Here is a 17,594-nt window from a genome sequence, read left to right as displayed (position 1 = left end):
GTCTTGACAGGTCATCTAAGGTAAGAATTCACAGTACAGAAACAATACACATTAAAGATAAATAGTAAGTTCTCGTCTCTTTTGGCAACTAGGACAGTGCTACAAGCAATACAGGAAAGATGATGTCCTTCTCTTAATTTAATGCCATAAAATAAGCTGTAAAAGCAAAGGAGCCATCCAATACCTGTCATGTCAGCTTTCAGGACTTCTGCCTGCCTAAAAAAAGGGAAAGAAGAACATCAGTTAGACATAAGTAGGCCTACCCAAAATAAGTAACATTGTAAGTTAAAAGTTCAATGAAATCATAGACTATAATAAGGTTGTACAGCAGTTCTATTTGTGGCACTGCAAATAAAATAGTAACCCCACTTTAATATCCTGGGTGGCACTAGGTGTTGGCAGATTAATGCCATTATTTAAAAGTTTACAGAGTCATCATGAACTCTTCTACTGAATAGAGTTCACTTTCTTGCTGTTTCTCTCTGAATTTGATATCAATATTTAAGATAATATTAAATAATACTCATTATATAAAAAACTTTCCCTCAATGAGGCCAGGAAATACTGTTTCTCGATTCACTAGCCATACTGTAACTATTTCAAATCTACATTCTCCTCAAGCTGCTGGTTTCTGCTGCCTTCCTCAGCTCCAACTTCTTTTAGCAAAGGACAGCCCTGTATCTCAGGAACGCAACATCCAGTTACTAAATTCTTACAACATTCACACAGCTCTCCTCTTTCTTTTTCTTGTTAAAACTCTACAGGCAGTGCACCTCTTATTCAAGACCTGCAATTCCACTTTAGGTATGTTCTTTCTAGTCTTCAAGGACTTCTGCTACTTTAATTATCTGCTTCCTCTTCCAACAATTTTCAAACTTCCCTCTTATTGGAGCCTTCCTTCTTTCAGTACTTAAACATGCCCAAGTCTCTCACAGATTTTAAAACCTTCTATCCCACATTCTCTTCTAGCTGCTGCTGCTTTTCCCTCTCCCAAATCCTTCAAGAATTGCCTGTATTCAAGAGGTCCAAAACTGAACTCATGACCCATCCACACTCCCAGCCCTCTCTCTTCTCTAGCGTTTTCTACCTGAGCAAATGTACCATGGCTTTCCAGTTGTGAAAAACAGATACCTGGAAGTCATCCATGACACCTTTCTCTCAAATCCTTATTAATCTGTCAATTCCAGAGACTTTTTTACATACTAAGTATATTCTGAATCTTTGATTCCCCTTCACTCCCTTTCCAGTCACACTTGGTCAGGTGACAGCCACCCTGTGCCTAGACTACTGCAAAACCTCCAAACTGTTTTCTCCATGTCATGCTTACCCTGCATCATTCTGTTCTCCCCACTGCTGTCAGAGGGATCTTTTTAAAATGCAGATCTGATCTTAACAGCTGCCCATTTAAAACACTTTAATGATTTTCTAATGCTCTTAGGATAGAAAACAAAAGCTTTATTAATGTGTCCTACAAAGTTCTCTGCACTGTATTACTATTAGTCTCTTCCCTCCCTGATCTCTGTGCTTGTCACTGGACTTCTGGTTTCTCTGATGTGCTCTGCTCCTTTCACACTCAGGGCCTTTGTGAAGAACAGACCCTCTGCTAGGAATACCTCCTCTCCCTTTGGTTAATTACTACTCATTCAGTGTCTCAGTCAGAGATACAACTTCCTCAGGAAGTCTTCCTTAAACCCTACGCACATGAAGGATGTTCTTCTTTTATGCTAAGAATTTGTATTTTTTCTTTATAGCACACATTACAGATTTAAGAATGCTCACCATCATAAACCCTATGCCTACTAGCACAGGGCCTAGCACACAGCAAGCATTCAATAAATATTTTTTTAAGTGAAGAAAGGACAAAAGATAAATCATGTTCATATATTCTGTTTAAGAAGGTAAGTATAAAAACTTAAGAGATTCCCATTTTTAAAAACACAATTTGACATAAAAGCTACAGAATATTCAGATCCTAAAATTTTTACTGTTATTTTATGTAATTTACTAGGTATTTAATATCAATGGTAAACTTTTAGGATCATCAAATGTAATGTAAATCTTTTCATTTTCTTAGCCTTTAAAAAGATATTAACGTGTTTTTTAAATTATGCTTCTAAACAACAGAATCACAATAGGGTGCTATACAAGTAATCACTAACAATATGAGAACTATCAGTATAAATGAACAGTTACACACAGTCCTAAAATGTAACATCACATCAAATTCCATTATCTAAACAACCTAGCTTCCCTGTTGCTTTGGGTGTTAAAACTTTTACCATTTAAAAAAAAAGTTCACAAGGTTGTTAGCTTATGCCCTTAAAACTGAAGATCATACAGCTTAATGAATACCACAAATCCTATACTACCAATGACATAACCACCCCTACTTAAAAATCCTACTGGACTACTAATTTATGAACCTTACACTAAGAAAACTAGTGCTAATTATACACCTTTATTGGCTGTAATAACCTATTCATTCTCTCCCTGAACTGTAGAGTTACAAAGGATATATTTTACTACGCTTCCATGTTGGCAAAAAATTCATACTAAAGTACATACAAGATTTCTTACACTTCAGATCCTATTTTTAAAAGCTGTTTTCTTATTCCAAAGATTTGCTTATAAAGGTGAATATAATTTTATTATGCTGCCATTTGGCCAACAAGGATACCAACTTCCAATCAAATGAATAACTGGGCTTCATGCTGAAGGAATTAATGAAAAGAATGAATGAACCAAGAACCTAAGAATTAAGTATTATGCCTTCAATTAAAGAACAGCACCATCAAAAAGTTACAAAGCTTTCAAATATACTAAATATACTGTCTCAGTTCTTAAATAAAAAGAGAAATTGAACACTTCTAGCAAGCAATAAAAAGAAAAAATCATTTAAAGGCTGAATAAAAATCTGAAACATTTAGTGATATTTGAATGTTTGAAAGCTAACAATGCTCTTAGAGAAAACATGATCATCAAGATCTATAAAAATACTCAATGAATTCTAATGTACTAGGTACCAAAATAGCTGATACCATAGCACTTACTATTGCCAGAGGCTGTTTTAAGGACTTTATATAAAGTTATCATTTAATCCACATTATGTACTATTATTGCCTCCACTTTATAGCTAAAGAAACTCAAGAAGACAGAGGTTATGTAACATGTACAAGGTCATCAAGTTAGTAAGCAGTAAAGGTAGCATTTGACCTCAGTTTGCTTCCAGAGGTTAACTCTTAACCATTATAACAGTTTCTCCTTCCTAAGATTGTGAGAAAAAGAAAATCTGGAATACTTGATAGTAATCACCCACAGAACTGGGGCTTATAATATGTAAACATTTTATGATAATTTTTTTATAACATCATAGAGGAAAAAAAACCTAAAGTTAATGGTAAGATCAAATATCTTGATTATACACAGCACTTATGTAAAAGTGCAAGGTCACAAATATAGGGTAATCTCCTTTCTTAAGCACACACATCAAAATGTGGTTTAAAAATATATTCCCAAATCAGGGACAGATAAAATGGAAAAATCTTCTACCTGAGCCCCAAACCCCTTTCTCCTATGAGCAGAACATGGGACTGTAAGTCAACATCTTGCAAGCTCACAGTTGCTAAGGAAAGGTGAATCAGTTTCTTTTGTTTTGAGAGGTGAGGCTAGAGTAACTTCTTTTAGAAATTTAAGTAAAAGCCACAGCAGGGTTTATTTCAACTTAATTTGTTTAATTATTTCTGTACAGTACTAAGGAGTATTTGGGATAACAGTATTCATCTACTATAATCATAATAGTCCAATCATAATTATTTGTACAAAATAACAGGCCAGAGAGTACAAGGCAAGTGTATGCTTATATACACACAGGCACATTCACAATCTATGAATCCCAAAGACATCATCAAATCTCATGGTATTAATCAGAAAAACATAAATCATAGTGCTTTACTCTTAAAATTTCATGAAGAAAGGAACACCTAGAAGATGCTGTTCCTAAAGGAGCTTTTCTTGGTAAGAGATAATAAAAATACTAATTTGCTTTCTTTGTATGTCACTTTACAATTTGTCATGAATTTTCACATCTCCTGATACTTCAAATGCTCTATATGACAACATTCACTCAATAATCCATATTATTTGAAAATATGTACCTAATTTTATTAAGGGCCAACTCTATCCAGGAATATCAAAAGAAGAGAAGGATTACTCTTCCCGGCTGAGAAAACAACACAACAATAAAAGTAAAGCTAAGCCAGTAAAGAAGTAGACTGAAGCATAAAATGCAAGGTAGGAAGCCACAGATGAGCTGGAGAATCGTGTTAAGTGTCTTTTGAAAGTAGGAAACTAGTGCTGAGTTTTAAGAAGGGGCACAGCATTGTCAGAACTGCTATTCTAAAAGATTATAACAAGATGTATGGAAGACAATTTTTAAAAGGGCAAGACTGGAAGAAAGGAAGTGATAATACAGATGGACAGAAAAACCTAGATTCAAGAAATATCTAGAAGTTAAACTGGCAGAAGATAAATCAGAGGGAACAGTCTAAAATCATACCCAGATTGTTAGTTTGGACAGGTGCACTTACGATAAAGTGCAGGTGTGTAAGCAGCACTTAAGAGATGAGTGTCAAGCATAAGGGAGCATCAAGAAGAGGGAGGGATACATATGGAGTGACCAGCACACTGATCGTAGTTAAGGCTATGAGAGCAAATGTAACTGCCCCAAAGGCAGAGGGATGGAGCTAGCTTCCCATCTTCAGTTTTTAAGGGGAAGAAAAAGACAGTTCATGAAGAAACCATAAAACAGGTATATGAGGGCAAGAGAAGAATGGTATATGGAAAATAAGAGAATAAAAAGCAAGAGCAGTGAACAGTATCAAAGGCAGTGGGAAAGTACTGTGAAAACTGGAAAGTGTGTTGGATTTGGTGAAATAAGGATCTGGGAGCCTTGCCAGAGAAGAGATGTAAAATGCAAGGGGTTGAGGAACACTTACATGAGAGAAGTTTAAATCAACTCTTCAAACACAGGGCAGTGAAAAGAAGGGAGCCATGGTAAAAAGAAGTTCTTTTTTTTTTCAATGGGAGGGAAGGGAGCATGTTTACAGAAGCAGAGAAGCTAGGATAAAGGAATTGGTTGAAGATACAGGAAAGTGAGAACAAAACTGATAAAGTATGGTTCTGGAAGAGATGGAAGAATTTAAGAATGTCATTGATAAGACAAAGGCAACATTGGAAAAATGTGGTAGGAGAATTTAGGAATAGTGCAGGATGGAGAGATGTCAAGAGAATTCACAGTTCCACTGCCTCAATTTCACAAAGAAATACAGTGGGAGATCGTATTAGTGTCTGAAAGAGGAAAATAAACTGAGGAGAATGTCACCACTGGGATAATTACAAAATGAACAGGAAAGAATTGAGGAAAAGTGATGACAGTCATTTAGACACAATGAAAAATTAGTATGAAAATGATTTAAGATATTAACAGATAAATGGGCAGAGGACCAAAATGATAATCCAAAAAGGAAACATAACTAGTAACTAGTAGAAAATTAAAACGAGTAAATATTTTTATTCTAAGTAATCAAACTAATGGTACATATGCTATCCTTAATGATGACAGATACTACTTGCATGTAAGGAATTTAAAGTAGGGTAGAAGATACAAAAGATATATACAGATAATTTCAATACAAGTCGTTGAGTACAAGGATAGAGATACATGCCTAAGAGTACATCTAGGGGAAGAGGACACCCACTGGGAGTGAGGGAGAAGACAGTGTTCAGGGCTCTATCCATAACACCTAGAACAGCACCTGATACATGCTAGCTGTTTGCTAAAATTTTGTTGAGTTAATGAATGGTAAAAATGTGCATCACACAGAAGACAGAAAATGATAAGAGAATAAAAAAGACTAAGGTCTGAATCTGGGTTTCCTACATATTAGTAGTGCTACCTTGGAAGATTTTTCCCATTTCCTCATCTGCAAAACAGGGATACACACTTCCTTTCGGAATTGTTATGAAGAACAAATAAGACAAGAAAGTTATATAAAAGAACCAAAGTGGTAACGCAAAGAGGAAGGGGTTATCTGACTGTGACATGACCATCAAATTACTTTTGCTAACCTGTTTACTGACACAGGATCCTTTCTGAAGCAGGACCCTGGGTTGAAGAAGACAACATTCCAAGGTGGAGGTCAAAAATCCCAGGTCATCTACCACCACATAATACCAAGTGACAGAGAGAAGCTGAATGTCATGATGACCACATTCTTAGTATGCACAGAAAATAAAGCCAGAGGTCGATATATATAAATTGGAAAATAACTTATATTATTTCCTTCACTGCTTCTCTGCAAACATTAGTTTTGATTATATAACTTGAATATATTTTAAAAAGTGGACCTGATAACACACCAAGCAACTTCAAATTACAGAAATGCCACAATAACTGATGGTAGGCTCTAAACTCAACCTTACAATAGCGTGATCACTTAGTATTTATCAGGTCCTGTTAAAATGCTTTCATAGATTACTGAATCTTTAATTTGAACAACAAATCTATCAGCTAAGTAATAATATTATCCCCATTTTGCTGATGAGGTAACAGGGGCACGAAGTACTTAAATGATTTCCCTAGGTCATACAACTAGGAAGTGATGGAGATTGGGTTCCACCCTCAAGTCTAGTTTCAGAGCACATAAGCACTATGCAGTGAAACAGGTCTTTTAGAATGGCCTGGCTATAGATGTCACTGGCATGGTATCAACTTCTAAAGGCAACTACCATTTGTTATTTAAAAACCACATTTTTTAGATCAAACAGCTTCATATATTCTGTCATTATAACTGATATAAGCTAACTCACCATGTGGTGGAGAGGGCTTCTTTAGCAAGTCATCATATACCATTTCTATAGGTGCCTAGGGAGGCTTGACTGTGTCCATGTTGACATAGAGAACTAAGAGCTGATGCTTCCTGCACTCAAATGAACTGCTATAAGTAACCCAAAACACAAACATTTTCATTCTAAAAGCTAACCCACAAGATGGATTGCAGGTCCCTAAGCTTATCATATTCAGAGACCTCATAAACATAAAATTTTCTTATATTTACTTTAGTAAATGTTTTAAAATTTTCTTTGGACTACAAGATATAAATGTTCATAACAAAGTAAACATATGCCTAAATTCTCATGAAGTCCCAGTAAAAAAATTTTACCACTCCCCTCCCCCCATCTAAGCCAATACCAAATGCTTCAGAAAGTCTCTAACTCTTCAATTAGTGTTGATAAAACTGGAATACTTTAACCATACATCTCTAAAAGGAATACAAACACGTAGAAATCCCTTGTAATTTTTATCCTACCTAATATTACTTGATTTCAGATGCTCCTCTGATTTCAAGTTTCCGGTCCTCATCTGGGACTTAAATGAAACGTTTTCTCCCACAATGACTATCTGCAAGAACATCCAATTTCTCATAAGGTAGAATGGCTTAAGACATTCTAGATAGAGGAGAGGAGGAAAATATGAGTTAACCCACAATAACAGAGAACCGCCTTGAAGAAAATTATTTTCTGTTTATTTGAAATGATTTAAAAGTCAAAGGCAAAGGAAAAATATCAAAGCTTTTTCTCTTTTTGCATTTAGTTTCCTAGAATATACATTCAAAATTCTTTTTTGTAAATTTCTAATATTGTCGTTACAGACCTAAATGTGATCCTAATTATCTTCCCCGTCTGAAAGCTGAGTGATGTGTCTACAGGTCAAACCGATACCGGTTACCCTGCAGGGTCCTTGTAGTACCCAGGTGAGAGCGCACACAGGAGCAGATGGTGGCTCAAAACTGGACTGTGCATCCAAGGGAAACATGTAAACAATTAAACCACAATTATAGGTGGTATGAATAATATTAAATTGTAAGATCAGCTGAATTTGGCAGATTCTTAGATCTTCATTCACTCACTGAACAATTTCTATGTGCTAGATACAGTGTTAAGGACTGGTACACAATGAAAACAAATATGGTCCTGCCATGGACTTAAAATCTAATGTAGAAACAGACCAACAAGGAAGGAGGAGGCAGTATAAGGTAGTGGTTAAAAGCATGGGCTTGGATGTGTCACACTGTCTACATTCAATGGCATGCTAGAAGGAAGGAAGGAAAAAAACAGTACAATTTCTTAGGGACATTAATTTAACTCAAAGATGTGGACAAGGTTAAGAAAATATTGGCTACAGATAACCACTTACGCTTTCAATTATTAGGTGACAGATTCTAAGCTAAATGTTCTACACACATGATCTCAGAGAATGGGAATTTAATATAGTAAGTTAAGTGCCTTGTTTTCAGACTGTCTGGGTTCACACCAAGCTCTGCCACTTACTAGCTGTATAGCCTTAGGAAAATCACTTCTCTATGCCCCAGTTTTGTTAGAAGGAGATTAATGAAAGTACCTACCTCACTGAGATGTTTTCAGGACTAAATGAGGTAACAGAAATAAAATACTTGGGACCATTCCTTGGTAAGTAAAGCCCTCAAAAATGTTAGCTGTTATTGTCATTATCATTACTCTCAATGCCATAGTTATTCCTCCCCACAACCCTAAGATGTAAATGCTATCATTATCCTTACTAGTCATTATACTAGTCAATTCTAGAATACAAGAAAAAGTTACTTAATAATGAACATTCATCCTTTTTAAAAAAATAAATTGATACACAATTATGTTGGTTTTGGTTGTACAACATAGTGATTTGACTACTATATACATTACTAACTGCTCACAATTTTAAGTGTATTTATTACCTGTCATTATACAAAATTTTACTATATTATTGACTATATTCTTTATGTTGTACCTTTATCCCTATGATTCTTTTATAATTAGAAGTTTGTGCCTCTTTATCTCCTCCACCTATTTCATCTACCCCACCCCCCATGGCAACCACCAGTCTTTTCTCTACGTTCATGAGTCTATTTCTGTTTTATTCATTTAGTCTGCAAAAAACACTAGTCTTAAGAAAAATTTTAAATATGCAGGTGGTCTATGTGGGCTCTGTCTCATACTTGCAACGTATTCAATCTCCCATAACTTCAGTCGTACTTTAGTGGAAAAGGCTGAGAGAAAATACCTCACAATAAAACCCATGTTCCTTAGCATAGCATGTAAGGTCCCAGAGCTCCCACTTTACACTTTATGATCCAATAAAACAATTACTTAAAGTTCCTTGCTATTTTCTCTCTCAGTATATCTTTATTCATGTTCTTGCACTCAACATGGAATGCCCATCCACTTCCTTCCTTGTTGGGTTAGTCCATTCTCTTATTTTAAGGCTCAGCAACTCCTATAAGAGGGCCTTGAAGTACTCCCAGGGCATCTAATGCCATCTCTGCTATAGCACTCAGAGCACTATGAGGTTATTTGTTTACACATTTCTTCCACTAAAGACTGTCTTATTTCAACCTTACATAGCCAGTGCCTAACAGTGCCTGCCAGACTACAAGTTGCTCAACTAAACTTACATTAATTTGGATTACACTCTCAAAAGACCAAGACCCTAAACATTCAAGGTTTCTCAAAACTGACAAGTTTCAAATGTCTTTCAGGAAAGCAAGTTGAATGGTTTTTCATTTAATAATATACTTCCTTTTAAGTTCAGAAAATAAACCATTTTATATAGTCAATTAGAGAAGTCCATGATCATTTACTTGGCTCTCTGAAATTCAGGTTCTGTTTTCTTTATACTGGGATCTACACAGTACATATAGGAAAAATATCAAAGCTTTTTCTCTTTTTGCATTTAGTTTCCTAGAATATACATTTAAAATTCTTTTTTGTAAATTTCTAATATTGTCGTTACAGACCTAAATGTTTCTTGTAACATTATTTCTACAGAAATACAGAATCTGAAACCACAAACAGAACATGGTAAGTTCAACAACCCAAATGAGTTAAACAAGAAATTTAGCTTAAGCCATCAACAAGAGGAATGCTATTTCCCCTCTCAATATTTACATTAGATGAGGTATGATAGAACAATGGTTTTTCAACCCTACTGGGCCCCATACCTTAGGAAAAAAATGCATTCTTTGCAATAACCCCTGTAGTTTCCTGAAATAAAATGTTAAGATTAGTATAAATGAAGTATTTAACACATTAAAAATGAATAAATAAATGCCTTACAGGTAACAGAGAAGATAAAAAAGTAAAGCAATTTTTAATAAAATTAGTACCTCAACATATAGTCAGGTAAGACTACCCTTGAAGACATAATGAAGTAATCACCAGTTGGACATACTTATAATGGTAAGAGAAGGTTAAGAGAATTCCAAACAAAGATAGGAAAATAAAAGCCAAAATATAAGTAGACACAAGAATTAAAATGAGTGTTAATGTAAATAATAAAAGACCAGAATTACTGGAAATGGTAAGAATAAGAGAAAAATAACTGACAGATAATATGACCAAACAGAGTTGATTTGAAAAAAGTAAGGGTATATATGACTAGATCCTTTAACAAGTGACAGGGAACAAAAATCGAATTGGAAAAATAAAACAATAAACAGTCCTCTATTTAATGTAAAACACCACACAAATTTAGATTAGGGAAAAATAAAGTACAACTTCTCAATTTGAAGCAGGGAGCTAACATGGGAGATGGACAAGTTAACTCAAATAGCTAGCAACATTTCAGATACTGTCTGATTTAACTAAATGAAAGAATCTGTTTAGATAAGACATTATGTTATTATATAGTATTTAATTTTATTATAACTATTTATTATTTATAATTATTTGCAATTATTAAATTGCATATTACAATTTTTTATTTTATTGTAATTATTTATGTATTATATAGTATTCTCTACCTCTAAGTAGTCTCTGAAATTAAAGAAGAAAAGATATATGAAAGCCAAATTGGATTTTTCCAAAGAACCATTATTTAGTCCACACTTTCAGCCATCAGTTTTATCTAGTCAGTTTCTTTTTTATTATTTTCCTAACTAATTAAAGAAACAAGTATTCTATTATATTCCAATAACTTAACAGATTAAACCTGACATAGACCATAGAAGGCCTGTGAAAGATTATTATATTAATGGCCCCTAATGAATCACATACCTTCTAGCATCATCCCCCTTGTGAACTCCCTTCACATACTGACCCTAGGGTTGGCCAACTCACTTACTTTGGTCAACTGGACTTGAGCAAATGTGACAAAGAGGCTTGAGATAAGCAAGCACTGTGTATTTGGGCTTGCCCTTTTCTAACACTCTTACCATGTTGTGAAACCAAGGATGACAGACCACATGGAAAGCGGAGTCCCAGTTTTCTTGCCTAACACAGCCATCCCAGCTGAGAGTTCAGACAAGGAGTGAGGCTCTCTTAGATTATTCAGGTCAGGCTGAGACAACAGATAACTAAGCCATCCAAACTGACCTAGATGGTCTTACAGATGAGAAACTTTTGGATATTTTGAGTAGAGAAATGACATTATCTAACCCAGATTTTAACAGGTTCCACTGGGCTGCTCTGTTGAAAATTGACTGGCTTGGACCAGTAGGCAGCAGTGGAGATGGTAAGATGTGATCAGACTCAGCCCAACAGCAATATTGAGTTAAAAAAAAAAAAAAAGAGAGAGAGAGAAAATTTAAAATGATTCACAGTTTTCAGCCTAAGCAGCTGGTAGATAAACCATTTAATTGCAATGGTATACAGTAGATATACCATTTAATAACAAGAGGAAGGTGCTAGTGATGAGGCATAGGAGAAAGTCCATTTTGGGATAACAGTACTTAGCATATGGTGTTACATAAACACTTGCTATTACTTTTGATAACAAGTTTGAGATGATTATTATACACCCAAGTGAATGTAACTGGCAGTTAAAGAGCCTGGAGTTTAAAGGAAAGGTTTGGACTACAGATTGGGAATCATCAGCATATAGAGGCTAGAGATGAAAAGGGAATAGTAAACACACCGAGAATTAATGGCCACAGAGGTAGGAGAAACATTTTTTGAATGTGGTGTCCTGGAAGCCAAAGAACTTCAAGAAAGAGGACAAAATTAAAAAACGCTGCTAACGCATCAAGTAAAATGAGGCCTGAGAACTCTGACTATTGGATTTAGTAATATGGAAGTCACTGAGGATCTTGTTGAGAACAATTTTGGTGGAGAAGTAGGGCATAAACTCAAGGAGTGACTTCAATAGAAAATAGGAGAGGGACAGAGACTAAAAATGAGTTTAGACATCTTTATTCAGGGAAGGGAGGCAGTAGCTGAAGGGAGGTGTGAAGGTCAAAAGAGTTTTTAAGATGAAATGCATAACATGTTCTTTATGAGATGCAATGGGATAAATAACAACACGAGAAAGGTTCAATGGAGACACCCCATTCCCCACATAGAAAAAAGGATGAAAACTAAAGTGTCATGAGCTCCACAGGGGCTTGTTTATGACTGGGATTCAAATCCAGGTGTACCAAAATTCAGGGGCTTGAAATAATTCTATTCATTATTCCATGATGCATGATAGACCTCAATTTTCAACTCTTTTATTTAAAGCTAAAATATAATTATCTCATTGCTTTTGATTTATTCAGAATTTGCCTTTTTAAGGCATAAGATCCACTCATATACCTTTTCCCTTATTAAACCTGAAAAACCTGAGTTCTGCAGAAAATCTTCCTGGTTTTAGTTTCTAGCATAGGTTCTGTCCCAGGTCTCTCTAGTTGTTCTTCCTACTTTCTCTTCCTCCTCATCACTGTGAAAAACAAAAAATCCTAATTGTTAGAATATTCGATTAGTAAGACAATTACCAGATCAGAGGTTTACTGCATTTTCTTACATGAATTACATAGGAGAAATAAACACACAGACTCCAATGACAATGGCAGAAATGTTCCTTAGATGGACTGTAGGTCATCAACACGTTATTTTCACTATGGTTTAGGGCAAAAGCTATTCACAGAAAAGTTCCTGAATATATAATTTTAAAAAAGGAGAGGAGATACCTCTGTGGTCAAATCTTCATGCTATACAACTTCCTTAGATAGCATTTAACATTATAATTAAGTTTTACTATACTCTCCCATCCTGCTCCTCTAAAAGCAAAGATATAGCCCAGTCTCTATGTGATTCCAACATCACTCAAATTCCAGTTTTTAAGTTCTTTTCTAAACAAGAAAAACCCTCATTAGTTATTAAATGTGCATTAACATTTACAACTCTATACCATTTTAACAAAATCAAATTATTAGTTCACTTGGGCAACAGATCCCAAGAAGTTAAGAGTTCTTATCAAACCAGGCTCACATCAATTACAGAAAAAATATTTGAAGAAATAATGACAGTTTTCAAAAACTTGATGGAAGTTATAAACCCACACATCTAAGAAGTTCAATAAACTTTAAGCATTTAAATACAAAGAAAACCATATAAAGATATTGTAATCAAACAGTTGAAAAGTAATGATAAAGGGAAAACCTTAAGAGCAAGCAGAGAAAAAAGACCTATGTAATAGGTGGGAAAATGATAATGATGGCCAATTTCTTATCAGAAAAAATGCAAGCCAAGAGATAATGCAGTATCTTTAAAGTACTGAAAGAGAGAAAAAAAGCCCTGTTAATCCAAAATTTTATGTCCAGCAAAAATATCCATTAAACCTGATGGTGAAATAAAAACATTTTCAGAAACACAAAAGCTGAGGAAATTGGATGCCAGAAGATCAATACTGTAAGGAATATTTAAATGTAAGTTCTTGAAGCTGGAAAAAATGATACCAGATGAAAAACTATAATAATATAAAGAAATAAGGAGTGCCAGAAATAATAAATATGTAAGTAAATATTCATATTTGGAGATTTTAAAACTCCTCTTTCAGTAACTGATAGAACAAGTAGACAGAAAACTTGTAAAGTTAGGCCAATACTATCAATGAACAGAACTAGCATTTATAGAACACTTTCTATTGATGCACATTCTTTCAAGAATACACATAATATTCACTAAGACAGACCACATGCTGAGCCACAAAATAAGACTCCAGAAATTTAAAATAACTAAAATTACAGAACTACAAATCAATTCAGGGAGATGAAAAATTCCTCAAATATTAATCATATGGTTAAAGAAGAAATCACAAAGGAAGTTGGAAAATATTTTAAACTGAATGAAAATGGTAACACATAATGTGCAGGATGTAATAAAGGCAGTGCTCAGAGATATATTTATAGCTTTACATGCTTATATTAAAATAGAAAGGCTTAAAAGCACTGAAAGCTGGAAAACTTACACTACCTGTGTCAAAGCTTATTATAGAGGTGTGATAATCAGAACAGTATAGTATTGGTATAAGGACAAATAGGTAGACCAATGGAACAGAATAGAGTCCAGAAATAGACTCATCTATTTATATCTGTATGTATACGCACATAAATGTGTGTGTTTGTGTGTATAGCCAAGTGATTTCTGACAAAAGTGCCAAGGCAATTTAGTGGGGGAAAATAATCTTTTCAACAAGTGGTGCTGAACAACTGGATAAAAATTTAAGAATTGGAAGAATTTAGCCTCATATAACACATCACATCATACACAGAAATTCAAAATGGATCACAGACTTAAATCTATAAAATCTCTACAAGAAAATTTAGGGAAAGTTTTTAACCCCCACGTGAAAATAAAGAACTCGGTAAAAGAAAAAAACCTGATAAATTGGATTCATTAAAATTGAAAACTTCTGCTCCTCTTAAGACATCGCTGAGAAAGTGAAAAGACAAGCCATACTGGGACACACACACACACACACACACACACACACACACACACACACACACACACACACACACACATACACACACAGGAATTATGTTCAAAACATACAAAGAGAACTCAGCAAGACAATATCTTATTTTTAAAATGGGCTAATGATTGAGTCACTACAAAAGAAGATACACATATGGCCAATAAATACATGAAAAGAGCATCTATATTCATCTGGAAGATGTAGACCTACAGTGAAATACCAATTTGTACCCACCAAAATGGCAGAAATTAAAAGGATTATCAATACCAAGTACTGTAGTTGAGGTGTGAATAACCAGAACTTTCATACAGTGTTAGCCAGTGGGAGTATAAAATGTTAAAATCACTTTGGAAAACAGTTTGGCAATTTCTTGTAAAGTTATTATATAACCCAGCAATTCCACTCCTCGGTGTTTACCAAGAGAAATGAAAACATGTCCACATAAAGACTTTCACAGAATGTTCCTAGCTTTTCACAATAGCAAAAAGCTAGAAAAGATCCAAAGGTTCATCAAAAGGGAATGATAAACAAATTGTGGTATAGTTACCAAGTGGATTTATCTAAAAAAATATTATGTCAAGCAAAAGAATTCTGACACAAGAGTAATTCTGTATTATTCCATTTATGAAGTTCCGGAACAAGCAAATGCAAGCAAATGTAACAAAATCAGAACAATAGTTGCCTGGGGCCAGAGGGACAAGTAGGGTTAGAAGTGACTGCAAAGAGGCCTGAGAACTTTTTGAGGATTTGGAAATACTCTGTATCTTGAATAGGGTGGGAGTTATAGGGGTACATGTTCATAAAAATTCATAATTTTACACTTTAAATAATGTATTTTATTATTATAATGATTATCTCAATGTGATTTAAAATGGAATATGCCATATGATCATAATCTGAGTAAAATACACTATCTGTATATGTATAAAATGATATTCTATATTCATAAAAAAGATTGGGAAGTGTAAACAGCACTGGTGGCAATAATACAAAATTTAACATTCTAATGTTATTTAATGTACATATACATTTATAACAATTAAGGGTTATTAAAAATGTCTCCTATAATCCAATTTAAAAATATTTTAGTTAGAATGCTTTCTGTATAGAAAGCTTTCATAGATCAGACTGAGGTAATTTCTACAAGATGAATGAATTATCTTTTCCACTATGTCTGCAGAAGCCCCATACAAAAAACTAAGTCTTTGTTTTTGTTAAGTCCTTCCAATCTAAGAAAGTTTCCATTGATTCTGCTATTCTCAAGCATCCCTCCTTCTCACTGCCTCTAAACTTCTAAAAAAGATAATAAATGGCTACTGCGTTCACATTCTGATCAGTCACTTCTAAACCTGTAATTAGGTCTCCATCCTTATCACTGTAACAAATTTTCTCAAGAGTTAACAATGGCCTTGCCTAATCTAAGAGCTTTTTCCTCAGTCCTCATACTACCTGAACTCTTAGTAGTACTCAATGCTTCAGTGTATGATCATTTTTTCAAACTAGCCCACATCAGAATCACTGGAAAAGCTTTGGAAAATGATTGCTAGTCCTCATCCCCAGAGTTTCTAATCCAGCAGGTCTGAGATGAGACACAACTGTATTTCTAACAAGTTCTCAGGCGATGCACATGCTGCTGCTGGTCTGGGGACCACCCCTTGAGAACTACGGCGTCAGATCAACTCCTACATTAAAACTCCCTGCACACTTAGCTTTTCCTTGCACTTCCTACCTTTTTAACAGAGCACTTATTGTTTCTTCTTTCTCCTTTCACTCATACAGAGTAAGTCATAAGAATGTAAGTTGACCTTTATTATCATCTGTTACCCGTTCCCTCAGGATCTGGCCCTGATATCCTTATACTTGTACCATTTTTTCCCTGCTTTTGGATTCAAGTCTCACCATTATTGAAGAAGGCTGTAAAGTCAATTATTTCCAAACCAGCTCATGCTATGGCCCCATTCCAACTGCCTATTTGACATCTCAGCATAGATATTTCCCTATTTCTAAGAAAAGCCACAGCCAACTTCATTGTCATCAATGACTCTCCTTCTCCCTTTATATCTAAGCAGTTACTAAAGTCTCATCGATTATACCCCAGTATTACCTCTCATGGACATTTCCGGTATCCTGATTCAGATTTTGGTGGTTTCCTCAAATGGTCTCCATGAGATTACTTGCACAGAACTCCCAGATTTATCATACAAACAATTCTAAACGCATTAATTTCCAGATCAAAAATACTGAATTTCCATTTATTCTCAGCTAATGCCCAACCAAACTAAATAACCTGCCACTCCATATCCCCAACTGTCTTCTCATATCTTCCTCTCCATAAACTATGCTCCAGACACTCTGACTCTGCCTGTGTCATATTTTTTAAATTAATTATATTTTCTCTGCCTGGGATATCCTTCTTCAGTTACCAAAATTCTTCCAGTTTTAGGGAGATGATACACCCTTCATAAAATCTTTTTGGGCATTTCTGTTAAGTTCCAACCCTTCCACATACTACATCCTAACATGGTATTTCTTCAAATTAATCTCTGAAAGTGTAATTCATACTATAACCCCCAAAACTACCTGGAAGAATGTTTTATTATCTAATCTTCCCTGAATCAATATGCTTAATGCATATTAGTTAACTAAGATACTGTTTGTATATTTTAAAAGTATATGTTAAATAAAAACCTCAAGGTGACAAATATGGTTCAGACAGAAAAAAATCTTAACAGTAAAAAAATTTTAATAGTTAAAAAACAGTAGTAAACAGATTGGCTCATAGTACTAC

The 17,594-nt window shown here is 34.6% G+C and overlaps 1 protein-coding gene across 6 annotated transcripts in view; it reads right to left on the bottom strand.

Annotated features, from left to right (window-relative positions):
- SMG7 (SMG7 nonsense mediated mRNA decay factor) overlaps positions 1 to 17,594 on the bottom strand; it is a 79,102-nt gene that overhangs the window by 39,345 nt on the left and 22,163 nt on the right. For 5 of the 6 annotated variants that reach the window (XM_017655674.3, XM_073216879.1, XM_073216878.1 and 2 more), the window contains exons 2-3: positions 7,368 to 7,506; positions 185 to 216 (exon numbers count right to left, since the gene is read on the bottom strand). In XM_017655674.3, coding sequence (XP_017511163.1) covers positions 185 to 216; positions 7,368 to 7,483 — 148 coding nt within the window. In that variant the 5' untranslated portion in view covers positions 7,484 to 7,506. The remainder of the gene's footprint in view (positions 1 to 184; positions 217 to 7,367; positions 7,507 to 17,594) is intronic. The other variant, XM_073216877.1, reaches the window with a different exon arrangement.

The sequence above is a fragment of the Manis javanica genome, chromosome 11, assembly GCF_040802235.1.
Source record: "Manis javanica isolate MJ-LG chromosome 11, MJ_LKY, whole genome shotgun sequence".
NCBI classification, from domain to species: domain Eukaryota; kingdom Metazoa; phylum Chordata; class Mammalia; order Pholidota; family Manidae; genus Manis; species Manis javanica.
The sequence above is the reverse complement of the archived record's forward strand: the minus strand, read 5'-3'. Positions and strand labels throughout refer to the sequence as shown.